General features: G+C 39.6%; 1 protein-coding gene across 3 annotated transcripts in view; it reads left to right on the plus strand.

Annotated features, from left to right (window-relative positions):
* Positions 1–14,253, plus strand: part of LOC132910452 (epidermal growth factor receptor) — a 179,712-nt gene that overhangs the window by 70,621 nt on the left and 94,838 nt on the right. For 2 of the 3 annotated variants that reach the window (XM_060966173.1, XM_060966198.1), the window contains exon 2: positions 2,125–4,619. The exons of the other annotated variant lie outside the window; for it this stretch is intronic. Coding sequence is in view for 1 of the 2 variants with exons in the window: in XM_060966198.1 (XP_060822181.1) it covers positions 4,553–4,619 (67 nt within the window). In the remaining variant the exon portion in view is untranslated. The remainder of the gene's footprint in view (positions 1–2,124; positions 4,620–14,253) is intronic. 3 annotated transcript variants of the gene reach the window in all.

Below are 14,253 nucleotides of genomic sequence, written 5' to 3' on the forward strand. Positions count from 1 at the left end.
GAAAACTGTCCACCGTCAGGCGCGACATGCGTCTGCACTTAATTTATTTTTCTCCTGGCAATTTTGTAGCGCGTTGCAAAAACCGTTCACATTTAACCGAACACCGCTCAAAGCGAAAGATCGCCTCTGGCAACGGAAGGATTGCTTGAAAAATGAGTTTGTATAATTTTAACAGCACGTTCGTGATTTTGCTCGAAGGATGGTTATCTACAAGTGCGAAGATTGATCGATACGTTCGAGGATGATTGCTAATACCATAGGAAGTTCATCCGAGCAGATGATCCTTCCTCTTCTTCTTCTCGTCTACTCTTAATCGTAGAAAATTGTTCCACGTGTTTAGCGTTATAATTTACAAGACTTTCAAACATTCGCTATCTTCTTAAGCTTTTAAAAAATTCGACGAGGCTAATGTAAAGTATCGTCAGTAATCTTTTGAAGATTTTTTTTAAATTACGTACACTCTGTTTTGGAATAACATAAAATCTTTGTTCGACGCTCTTTCGGCCATAATTCATGCAGATTCCCGTTGTCACGCAATTTGCGCAAAGTATTACGTCATAATTGGGATTAGTAGCGAGATTTGTTTTGTTTTCATCGGGTCCTCTATAGATTCGGCACGTAGATAGCCTCGCCTCGGAACCGGAGCTGACAGAACGCATCTCGGCCGCACGTTTTACAAGTTGTTTTACAACCAAAGGATACAACGCCACACGCTGAGAGCCCCAGGACCTCCCCCTCTCCGCGCGTTAGCCGCCGCACTCCTTTGTCCTGGACACGGATTCGACTTTTCGACCGTGCTCCCGGCTTTCAAACGTTCTGCTGTCGACGCCTCCGCGATTCTACGACGTAACTCGCGCCTGGTGGACAGTTTTACGTGATCAAACCGATTTCCGCTTGTATATACTTGTGTCACTTTCAAGAGAAGTCTTTAAAAATTTTTTAAATTGTCAGATTTCTCGATGAACTTTTGTCGATCGATCAGTTACGTTGCCATGAATCTTCTTAGGAATGTTAATTAAGAAATTTTGTATAGAGCAGAAGTGGAGGTGTTTTTAAATATTCAGGAAGAGAATGAGTTAATCCTCAGAAAATTTCGTAAGCGATTAACAACATTCTTTTAATTCTGTAGATGCTTAGCAATTTGTTTTCTCGATCATTTTCTACGATAAAAAAGATCTATAATAGAATCGATATTGATCGCTTGCATTTATAAAAATAAACACACAGTTTGATTCAACGAATATTGGTTAGGCAGATTTCCTACTAATACATATAAATTTCAAATGAAATCGAAACAAGACAAGCATATTATAAGATTCTTCCTCAGTCTTATCTAATACATTTCCCTATACCATGTTATTACTGCATTACAATTACTATATTAGGTATTCATTACGCGTCTTTATCGTAACTATTATACCAACTCGTTACTAACACTAAGTAGCAGTAGCTGCGTGTGTCGTAAAGAGTTGACGACTTTAAAACAAAAACCGCTCGTAGCATTTGGATCATTAAAATCCTAATTACTGTCTATCCTATTGCAAATAACGTTGATTTACTTCTCGTCGATAAATTATTCCTCGAATCTCATTAAAAGATTTTTATCGAGAATCTACGCACGATTTCCAAAGCACAATTGGTAGTGGCCGTATCGCGTCGAAACGGTACAACTTTTTGCTTTGCGTTGTCGCAACTGGAAACCTTTCGTTACCCGTTAAGCTGCAGGACATTAGGGTAATTAAGCGATCGAGGGGTTTATATAATCGCACCGCCACGTTTGGAATTTATAATCGATGGAGCGGCGCCAACCGCTATACTGGAAATACTGGATATTCCGGAATAAGAGCACTCTCACTTTGCATGTCGACACTCTTTCCGCGATAGGCTAGCGTTCCTTCGCCGATAAAAGTGCATCGCTTATCACGCCTAGAGGCGTCGCGATGGTTCGACCAACTCGATTTCAAGAAACGAACCCGATCTTGTTACCGATAGCTTTATACGTCGTTCTACCTTGAGGTAATTGTCGTAAGATATAGACAGCTTTTTTAGTTTTTAAGCTTCTCTCTGTTTTTCGCTTCTTTCTATCTCTTTCTCTTATATCCTGTAAACAAGCCTATTTTGCAGCTACGAAGATATTCAGAAGATAAGTGACAACGTTCATCTGCTTAAAATAAAAAATACAACGTTACAAGGTCTGAGAATCGACGAAACCGTATAACCGCAACGACACAATGACAAAACGAAGCTTAGGCTTGTTCTGTACAGAGATGTACGTGACTAGGTCTCTCTTGCATAGTAATTTATTAGGTAATAATAGTACTGGACAGGGATAAGTTAATGAAAGTCGTAGATTATAAGCGACCTGTTTGTAATCCAATATATAAAAATACCCGTCATACATGAGACGTGTATGTTCATATGGAACTAGCCTTTCAACAACGACGAATGTCTAAATTTCACAAGAGGAATTCGAAACGGCAAATATATCATGTACTGTTTGACGACATGCCTAAATCACCGGTGACTGGCATGATTCGCGTAAATGCGTTTTACGAAGAGGCTGGCTAATATTCGAGGGCACCGAGAGCGTTGGAAACGCCTCATAGGTTAGTCGAGGAATTACGATGCGGTTGAACGGTACACGTGTAGACTGGGTATGCAAGGAAGAGCCGCCTCAATTATCAAGCTCGTTTGTAGCAACATTGTTTACAGCGTCTGGCTGCTACGGAGTATTTATCCGCGAGCTTATACCCTGGACGCTCGGACGGTTTTACAACCCATGCCCAGTGCGTGGACCGGCTTTTATACCGGTACTGGTATAAAAGCACGCGTCTACGTGCCTCCTCGAGGAATAATTCTTCATTAATTGCGATCGCATGCGCGGCATTCCTCCCACTGAAACGATGGTGCGCTTAATTCCCAGGCTAATATTTCATTAGATCGTGGTATAGTAATATTGCGCGAACGGACGTTCTGTTGGCGTTCGTTGTGCAAATATTCGCGTCAACCTGATCCCGAGTACATATATTTCAACTATAATATCCTCGCGTATAACGTATTATCAGAGACCGAAGAATAACGATCGGCGCGAGCCATAAAAGTCGCCGTTGGGTTCGAGCTGCGCCGTCATAGAGAGGATTCCAGGCTATTGTCTCATATCTGTAAACCGTATCGAGGGAAAAAAGTGCGTCTGCCGAACGACTAGGTTCTCAGGATCCTTAGCCAGAACCCTTGGGCCGAAGCAAAATCCAAAGAGTCCGTGGTCGGCTGTCGTCCACGGGGAAACGTGAAACGCGGCGCAACGCGTACCCTGTCCTCGGAATTCTCTCCTTCCCCAACCTCTCTTCGCTTCTATCCTTCCCTACGTTGGATTCTTTTGTTTCCCGCCGCGGAACCCCAGTCGAGATCCTATCTGCCGTAAATAATTATCCTGAAGAACCGGCAGATGCCGCGGCCTCGCGTTCGAAACCGCGTTCGAAAGGACCAAAGGGGGCTGAACGAGCGTGTACCCCTTGGGATTTTCATTTTAATCATTGATCTCGGCCCAATCGCAACGATTCCGCGCTTCCAAATATTCTCGATACTCTGAGGATCTTCTTGGATACACTCGAGACCGCAGAATTCTTATGTTCGTGTTCGTTTATGATTCGCGAGCAAGTTGGTGTTTGTTCGAAAGCATACCCCTTATCTGGTTCATGGACGCGAGTTTCGTTTTGATAACGGTGATCGGGAATGTACAAGATCGGTCGGAACGTGGCAATTTTCAGAATTAATCTTTTAACGGTGCAATCTCACGGGCGGAATCAGGTGATTGCAGGGTATTGTTGCTAACGCGATTTCCTTTTTCGGTGTAAACGAACTCGATAAGGTACGCTTTTATGGCTCGCGCGTAATTGACCCGCTGATTTCGTTTTAAGGATACGGTTCGTGAGAAGCGATTTGTTTTAGAACGTACTATACTTGAGGCTTGTTTCAGGTCGACCAGATGATTCTGATCGTGACAGTGATGTTCGATACTATTAAAAGATACTCTTACGAATCTCAATGTTTACAGGTATTTTACAGCTTTATTCATTTTTGTCGAAAATTATTTCCATCTCTATAAAGCGAAGAACTTTTCAGAGCTGGAAACGTAAATTTGGCATTTGCGGAAAGTTAAAGACACCTATCCTACGTGTTAATTTCTTTAAAGCGCGTAAATTATTTTATAATAGAGTAAATGTAAATAAATATAAATTTGAGATTACAAATTTCTTATAAGCAGACGACGTAATTCCTGAACCGTTGCTCTGAGGTCTGGTTGTCCTCGTTCGGCTAAACAAATTACACGTTAAACGACGTGCCCTGTCTCGCGCATTCGTGGCAGCCCGAGTCTAATGTCACCCTGAGGGAGCAATTTTCAGGCGTTTTACTCGCGACACACGTTCCACGCCTCTGGCCCTATTGTCTATCCATACGCGACCAACGCGCAATTTATCCTCGAGGACACTGTCACGATCAGAAGAAAGGAAACCCAGCCTGTCCTTTTTCGTACGGCTGCGAATTGAATTACATGAATCTACCAAACACCAACGAGGAAATTTTGAAGAGAACGAAGATGAACGACGCAACAGATACCGGTGAGTGTACATCTTCCTATCTATTATTTTCACTTGTTTCTTGTTATGTAGGAAATTATTCCAGAGAAATATATTTTTACATCGTAAAAAGAAAAAACAGGATGTAATAGAAAAAATTTATAACTTGAAGAATAAGCCTTAAACGACAGTTGTGTACATGAATTTTCGTTGTCGTATCAATGTCTAGAATAACAAATCTTCTAAATTTTTTTCCAACAACCTGTATAGAAAGAAAATTGCGTCTCTGCGAAGTTTGTCATTTTTCGTATTATTCCGAGAAAAAAACAAGTATATGCGCAGTTTGGTAGTCGCGTTTAGAGACTATTGATTATCGAGAATATCACCAAGTTAAACACGAGTATGTTCGCTAGCAAACCGATAAAAGACGATAATTGATAAGGAAAATAAAAATGGCACTGTGGTAAATAGTAGTACTATTACTATATACTATGATATGATAGGACGTTTTTAAATTGAATATCAGCACCAAGTATAAAAAGGGATTTCTCAACTATTCTGGGATTTGAGCGTCACATTTAGAAATGATGCAAACTTAAAATGTGATAGGATTTAACTTGCCAAGAATAACTCTCTTTGAAATTGCCCCATCTTGACAAAATTTTACCAAAAATATTCAGACATATATTAACATTTATCAACAATTTAAAAAACCGATGTATTTTGACCACTTTTTCCTCAGGAATTTTCCTCGTTCCTGTAACAGAAACTCGTCAAAAACATGACTTTCGATAAACACATCGTTGACGCAATATTCCACGTATCTAAAACTTAAAAAAAAAACGTTGATCTTTTAAAACTACCAGGATGATGCTGTACTTTTATACATATTTGGGAAGATTAAATGTTTTACGAAACCCATTGGCCGGTCCATTGGGCTCCCTTGATTCACAGCTCTCACAATAATCCGTAAATTATCCGCGCAGTTTCACGCAGTGTTCTCCTCGAACGGCGATAATTTATCGAATGCTGCGGATCGACCTCGTTTCACGCGACACTTCTGCCAATCGCGCACCCCAAACGGATCTGGAATGCTGGCAACCCGTAACGTTGCCTCGCGTCTGATTTACGATCACGATCGATCGTTACACGAACGACTATCCGCACTCGCGAACTCGAATTCCACAGTTCCAGTGTTCTTCAGCGTCGTAAGACGGAAGTATGTATGTATGTGTTTGGAGGCTGCATCTTGTTCCGCAATCGGATCAATTCGATTTCATAGGGGTTTCAAAGGCAGTGATATGTACAGTCGTGAATTTCGCACTGAGATCGCTTTCGTGTTTGCTACATACGCTTACTACTACGTTGCCCTGGCTTTAACTTAGTATTCTATTGTTTGCTACGACGTTTGCATCGAGATAGAGGTGCTTGCTACTTGATGTTTAAGGCGAACGAGATGTCGAGAGAATACCGTAGGACTTGGCATAACATTCCGATTGTATGTTAAAGTTTTTTTCCAAACGTTGAAACTCTTTTTGCTTGTTGAAGTCAGAGCGAGATTGAGACACGAAGAAAGGATCACAGCAGAGTTAATGTTAAAAATGAAAATCTATAAACAGCAAGAGAGAATAATATAAAGAATATTCGTATCATAAGATAATTTATCGCGATAATCTGATAATATACGTGATAATTTATCGATATTTTGTAACAATTCTTCTAAAAATATAACGACATTGTAGGCAAAAAGTTACTTCGTTTTATAAATTATCAATTCGATTATCTCGTATTTTACTCGAATACTATTATCAACGAGATAAGAATTTCTCTAATATTTTTTAAACCGAGTCAGTCGAAGGATTCAAATATTACAATTTATAGGACGTATCTTATCGAATTATGTGTGTAGTAATCGACCAAGTAATCGATTCATTATGCTTTCTTCTTCTTTTTCTGTAAGGAATAAACTATCACTTGTAACAGATAGTAATGAATGGATGCCTATCAAGTACTGTTTTATCGCCAACAGATGCTTGAAAGTATATACAACTATCTATCGGTAGTGGTTAACACGGCCAGTAATAAGCGATTGGCTCGCTTATTTTGTGCTGCGTTCTCTCTTCTCTTCTTCGTATGGCTAATTTGTTGGCATATGGTCATATGGCGTTGTCTAAAATAACTGGCGAAAGATGAACCACGAGAACCAGATTGGTTTGATAATTGCGCTTCGAGGCACACCTCTACCTAGCACTTTGCCGATATTAATCAACACGCTTGGTGGTTATCAAATTTCTTGATTTACTTTTATTATAATTTAATTTGCACACCTTTCGTCGACACGTATCCTTATCGAATTATTTCGAACGTGTTTTCGATTTTCGAAAGTTTAGCGTAAATCGATCGTTCTGCAATTTTTCGGAATTTTGTTTTGCTTTTAGTTCTCAATTTTATTTATTATCGATATTTGAAATATTCTACAACATTTAGATAGACCGATTAAACCAGTAAACTTTTAAATGATAAAGAAAAACAAAGTTTCACTGGAATATCGTCGCGGAGGAAGCGATTTTCACTTTTTAAAAAGCACACATTTTAAAAAAAATCCTGTTACAAAGTATTTTTAAATAACAAATAAAGTTTAATCGCAATAAGAAAGAAAGCGATTTTCGCCTCTTAGAAAGCACATCGCCGGCAAAAAGCCGGCAAAACAAGCGTATCTTCCCATCGATTGCTCGCAAGAAGCTCATGAATATCCGCTTTACGGTCTCAAAGGTTTCGCCAAACGATCACCTGAAACTCAGTCAATCACGAAATGTCAGAGCGACTCTTGAATTATTCGCCGGCCATAAATCGACTAGCCAGATTGCCCCTGGTATTTGCAAAATATTCAGTATTCCTGCTCCGTACGGAACGATCTCCGTGATCGTTGGTCTCGCTGCTTTTCCACGAACAAACTACTTATGAGCCAAGGTGAGAATCACCGCGCAAACTGGCAGCTCAAAACGGTCAAACCTAACAAAAGGAATAGGGGAAAAAAGGAGAGGAACTGAAAGAGTCGTTCGTGCCAAGAACGTCGAGACGAAAGAAAAGCGGAGGAGCAAGAATTCCTGCTTGCAACGATAATGTCTGGTTCTATAGCGATTGTTACGAGCCTGGTAATTATCGTCCTGTACGGACTAACAATGCTGGCAACTGTCAAAGTCCGCAACTACGGAGCTCGATGATTAGTCGACGCTCGCTAAAAGTCTCTCTGGCTCGAAACCGACCGGCTACGTGCGAAATTGTGAACAGGTTACGCGTGTAAGACCTTGCTTCTTCGAATTGGAGGAAAAATGACGGCTACGTTGCATGAATCTCGTTTAGCAACGCTAAGTTTCTCGAGAAAGGGGTCTTAAAACACGTCTCGTAAGATCGTTGAGCTCGTCGTTTGGAAAAAGATTATTATTCCAAACAATTCTTACCTTGGAATTTTTATAAGGATCAATCACCCTGCTTCTGGTAATTGAAGGATTTTGAAATTTAGCCAATTTGTCGACGCAATGTTTTCTTTCTTCTGATATATAAAATAGTCTCTAGCGATTAAAAATTAAGTTGCCTTAGCTATTCGATACGTATGCGCGGATTTCTTTAAGAAGCAATTCTTTTTTCAAACGAACAATGGTTTCAATCTTGAAAGCGTTACGTCAACGGTTATTGAATTTTTGTACGCAGGTTTTGAAATATCCTACTAATACGATAACATTCTGGAACATTGAAACGTTAATTCTCAATCCTTCCAGCATTTTCTATTTACAGGGCAGCAGATTGAATTTACATTTGAAGCTCGACGTTCCAATTCCTGCTTGGCTTTCCAATTGAATTTACTTACCATAATGTAGCAACGATATTTAAACAGAATTGTAAATTTGATTTCAAGCAGGATAATTAGTAGCATTAAAACGATCTGTTCGTTTTCCTGAATTCGTTGGCTACGGCTATTTATCGGAGAATGTATTTGACTATGTGCAAACGTCACATAATTTAAAGGCGGTCGCCAATTCGACACGAAAACGTTTTCTACAAACTATCGCGAAAAAAGGAAGAGACGAGACGAGAAGAAAGGGACACTAAAAAGCGGGAACAGTCTGTCAACACCCTCGTAATGTAATTTGCAATTTTAATGCCCGGCCATGAATCCCTATTCCGCACGATTCAAGTCGGTTGCGTTATGCGAGGATACGTAACTCGATAGGGTAATAATGCAAGGCTGATGCAGTCATGCAAATTATTATTCAAAGGCTGGCGTATTCCTCGCGTTGAATCGCTCGATCGCAGATATTATTGTTATGCGGTCGCGCACCTCTGCGTAATTACTTTTGTCGTGACACCGGTCCAAGGGTCAAAGTTGGACCTTTTACGTAGAAAACAATAGAATTAAAATTACAAATTATTAGAAATTAGAATTACATGTTACAACTTAAAACGCTTCGGTTAAATCGAAGTGGAATTTTCTACTTACGAACGTTTCCTTTCGCGTCGCTTACAATCGATCAAAAATCATAATTCGAATCGAGTGACCACGATGAATGACATTCGACTGTTTCGACTACGAATTCAACGAAAGCCATGAATGAGCTCTAAGGTTATGTTTTCATGAGTCTCACGTATCGTTCGCGCTGAAGTAATCGCCACGGAGTGTGTAATCGCCATTAGCAGGCTTAATAAGCTGTAAACAAAACGTTCAGGCTACGGCGTTAAAACAATATCAAGCAAGGAAATATCTCGATGAATAAACGTTAGCTGGAGTAGAAGATCTACGTGAACATTCTCGGCGAAAAAACGTACAGTTTACGCGTAGCATGGTTCCTCGGGTAAATTATCGTTGAATCGTTTCTGTGTCGTTATTTCTTAGAAATATGATTTCGTAATAGGACTACTTGATCGAAGCATTTGCCTATGAAGCTGATTCAAATTTTACCTCGTTTAAAGCGATGAATTTTAGATGGATACATGTAATCGTAAAATAAAAGATTTCCGAATACTTATAATATTCGATTAACGACACAGATATCGTGTAAACTGTTGTAATTTACAAAATTAAGTAATTTATCTTTCGAGAAATCAAACACAGATCGTGTACCCTAATATGGTAGTAATAAAATTAACAAATTTACCAAATATGTTTATTTGGTCGATTTAGTTTCGAAAGACTCGTACAACGAATTTGTATTACATCGATCGTACCGATAGATATAAAATAAGAGTTTTAAAAAAGCAAACGCGTATGGTCAAAACGATTCAAAAAATCGCTCGACTCACCTCGCTGGAATTATTATACATCCCCGACACCCTCGTAGATTGTCCGTGGCCCCGTTCCCCGAACAATCCCCTTACACAATATTTGAACACGTGACTCGGCCGTGCCCCGACGAAAGTCACTTTAGACAGCAACAGTTAAGCGATCACACTACATATTTGTTTTCTCCATCTGGCACGGTGCGTAGGTTATATGCAGGACGGGTCGGGGCCCCGACATTCTCTCGACGATTCACGGCGGGGAACGAACTGCACGGGGCCCTTGTACTGTTACAACGACCCGTAAAGAAGTCGATATTATTCCTACGTACGACGGTAGTTACCGTTGACATTCCATGCCCGAGGGTTACGGGCGGCGCTATGCTCGTAATTCTCATTTTTAAATTACCTCCGGTGTTCACCTATGCGTGTACATACGCTGCTCGCCTTTCTATGTCCCGCTTGATTCGCGTTGAAACCGCTGTCCACGGAGATTAGGATGAATAGAGAACGGGTGTAAACTGGTTCGTCGACGTTTGTGTAACACACGAACGAAAATAGTTAACTTGTGTGGTGTGTAACGGATTCATCATGGAGGATGTGCGATGTTTTGCTTAAATTTATGAAGTACCAGAGAAGAATCTGCAGAACGTATTTCTTTATTTGGCATTGGTATCAATGGTAGACGTCAATTGGACGTATATATTTGGAAAACTTTCATTTTGACTATTTGGTCTGTACGAAGTAAGAAATTCATATTTTAGAAAATTCAATTGGAATTTAATCGCGTTTTCTTTCGGATATTTTTCTATCAATTTTGAGATATTTCATTCGCGAAAAGGGTGGAGTACATGAAAATTAGCGACGTTTAAATGTATCGAATACTAGAATCAAATATATAAACAGTATGTGTCAATAATATTTAGTGGAAGTATAATTTTCATCTTGAGCGCGACTTTTATGATCTCTAGCAGAGTTCTACTTTACGTTTGCTTGATAAGATTCGTTCTGTGGACTCTTCCAAAGGAATGTAGGAGGTCGTAGAATTTGTAGAGTAATACTGTTTGAAGAACAACATGTTTCGTGTTGGAGCAATAAGAGAATCGAGTCAAACAGACCCGGAGCCTGCCAACTCTATTTGGTTGAACTTGGTAATTTGAAATGTCACGCTCACAGCTGTATCACGAGAGAACGAGTTCTGTTTACCGTGGCTTTTCGACGCGCGTATGTTAAAGAGAGGCTGAACTCTGAATTAGCAGCAAGAGCAAACATCTGCAAGAGCCACTTTATTAACTGCTTACCTCCACCTCTAGATAAAGCACCTTAAATTTCAACGATAACTCACTTTTAGGCTCCAAATAAACTCGTCATTTCGAAAAGACAAAAATATAATTTAGAGATAACGCGGAGCGCCTATATATAATACTTTATCGTTCGAGTAAAATGACAACTGAGAAAGAAGCAAGTCCTATCGATCGTAGACCTTTCAGTTGCAAAATTGTTCACCGATCGAGTAAAGTCTAACGACAACATTGATAACAAAGATACTCAGAAGCGTTGAAAGTAAACAAAGAAATTGATGACTCTGTACGTTCGTTTGCGTTATACGTGGAAATGTACCATGAACAGACAGAATCCTACAGGCGAAATCTTCGATGAAATCGTGAACACTTCAGGAACTTCAACATCGTCCACGAGCGAATTTCAACATATTCATCGATACACCCTACTGTAAGGTTTTTCAAATCGACTCGGGAATGAGGTCAGCTCGGTACTAGCTCAAGGACTTACGTGGAAACGATAACCGTAATCTCGATTCGCGTTACACGATCGCGACCGTGTAATGCCTAGTTTCCAACGGATCTTGTTTACCAGAGGAACGCGATTCGAGCGATTTACGCCACAACTCGAGGTAAACGACGCGCTATCGGCATTGCAACCAGCGATTCGCAATATTTGAGTTGAACATACGGTCGGAAACATCGATAGTAGCCGCGATAAGGACCACTGACGGCCCCCGGTCTCGATTGGTTGTTCACCACCCCATGCAATAACCGTTGCAGATAATCGAATTACACACAAATGCTTTATCGCCAGGTGTAACCGGCCGCGTTATTCTCGCGAACTGCGGCGTAAATCGCGTACCAGCCACCGATATTCGTCACGTTCGATCTTCGATGCCGGGAATAGATCGCGTAGGAGGTTAAGGGAGAAACTCGTCTTCCCGTGATCGGTCACCTTGACATTTCGTGGACTGAAATAATGTCGTGATCGAACGAAGCTTGTAGTCGCCTTTGAACTGCATTCGTTTTGTTTCGTCTTCAAACAGTGAGATTAGCTCGATTGAATTTCATTTCTAACGAGTAGAATTTTATCCGTTCGAACAGAACGAGATCGTGTTTGAAGACACTTGTTTCGAACATACAATGGCTGATAAAGTATTTGGACGTTTATTTCTTCAAAGTCGACTACTACAGTTAACGTGTTACGTTCCTTGGGAAACAGTTAATAGACCAATCTGCGGTACATTGAAATTTCAATGAAATTACGAAGAAATATTCTTCTCTTCTTCAGCTGAAGAGAATAATTGACCTCGACGTCGCTTCTCTGAATCGTGATTAAAGACGTTCAGGTCAAGCATTATCTTAGTTACACGTTTTATATCACGCTTAAATATTGATTTCTACATATATCAAAATAAAGAAAGCTCGATACCAGTACTTATATAGTCACGTTTCGCTTCTACGAGTTCAATAAATCTTCGTTCAACATTCTGTGTCTTCTTTTCTTATTTATCTAAATACGAGATCTATCTTCGAGTTAAGTATAATTTTGTATTCAAATCGTGACTTCGTGTATTCGTTTGGCTTCGAACGAGAAATTAATTAATATTTTTATATTGATATTATACCGCTGCGTTGAAGCAACGATGCGAAAATGTGTCAGGGGGAAGATTATGCAAGCGTACGAAATTAAATAGAAGATAAACGCAATGAACAGAAAATTAATGTGGAAAGATGGGATACGATATCGAGGAAAATCTTAGAAAGTAAACCCCGTTAAAAGTTAATGGCACGAACGTGAAACATTAAGTATTGAATGGAAAGGACGCCCACGTGCTGCCTATCGCTGAACAGACAGCTTCGTTACCTCCAGACAGTTATTTTCCGATTGCGTTTGGAAAGCAACAATAACGCGCTAAACTATCGCACGAATAAATAACATGCTTGCATAGTATGTAGAAAAATTACTCGATGTGAAAGTACATTCAAGAATCTGGTTTCGAGAAACATTGCTGAAGAAACATTTGCAAATGAAACTTTCGACGAATCGATCGTTTCTCGACAAATTCGTTTCATAAACGTAACATAAATTATAAATGCGACGAAGGAAAGATTCAAGCTTCTGTTTTAATATTTTACTGTCGAATCAAAAATATGTCGTGTACAAATATTCTTCGCTTTTTTTTGTAACCAAAATACTTAAGAAATTTTCCATTTTAAACTTGTTTCTTGAAATTCACTATAACAGCATAGATTTTGAAAGTCTTCTTACGCATATAACAACTACCCAACAAATTTCTGTTATAATTTACATCGGCATTGCATACGTAGCATCCGATAAAACGAGGAACCTATTACTCATAACTTGTCACTTGTCGATATACTAATATTGTTAGCACAAGACCCTACCATTTTACAAATCAAAAATAAACTTCAAACGGGAAGAAACAAAACTCCCAGTTCTACATAAAGGTACGTAATACCGTCAGCTGTCACAATCGTGTAAACCCACGATTTGCCGTACTACCGATAACGCCATCCAATAGATCCTGAATGCTGACCATAAATCCAGCAGTGGCGGCAACGTCTCGATGACATCGGTCACCAGACCAACCGTGTCTCGTAAACTGTACGGTTCGAGGAAAGGAGTTTGATCGTAAATATACACGATGTCATGGCACGATGGACAGTGTGATATTCCAGCGAGACAAAATTACTGCCTACGAAATTGTACCATAATAGATTTTGGTTATGGGACTTTTTATTAATACAAAACATAGTATTCAACCGAACGTTGATAAATATTTAATTCAGTAGCGTGTGCATCTATATCACTTTGCTTCTGGCATATTATTTCATCGCTTATTTTATTTATTCTTATACGATACGTCTTCGCTGATTCAAATAACTCTACCGAATTATTTTCTCATTCTTTCATTTTCTCATTTTACATAAAAGACTAATGGTGTCTTGTGATATTCGAGTTTGATCATTTCGTACAAAGTTCAAGATTAAATTTGAAGCTATTGAAGTTTAGGAAACTTAGGAAATAGAACGATCCAACCTTACTGTATCATCGTTTGTGACGCGAACTTAACTCGTGAATTAAAAACGTGGAG

This window comes from Bombus pascuorum, chromosome 1 (genome assembly GCF_905332965.1).
Source record: "Bombus pascuorum chromosome 1, iyBomPasc1.1, whole genome shotgun sequence".
NCBI lineage: Eukaryota > Metazoa > Arthropoda > Insecta > Hymenoptera > Apidae > Bombus > Bombus pascuorum.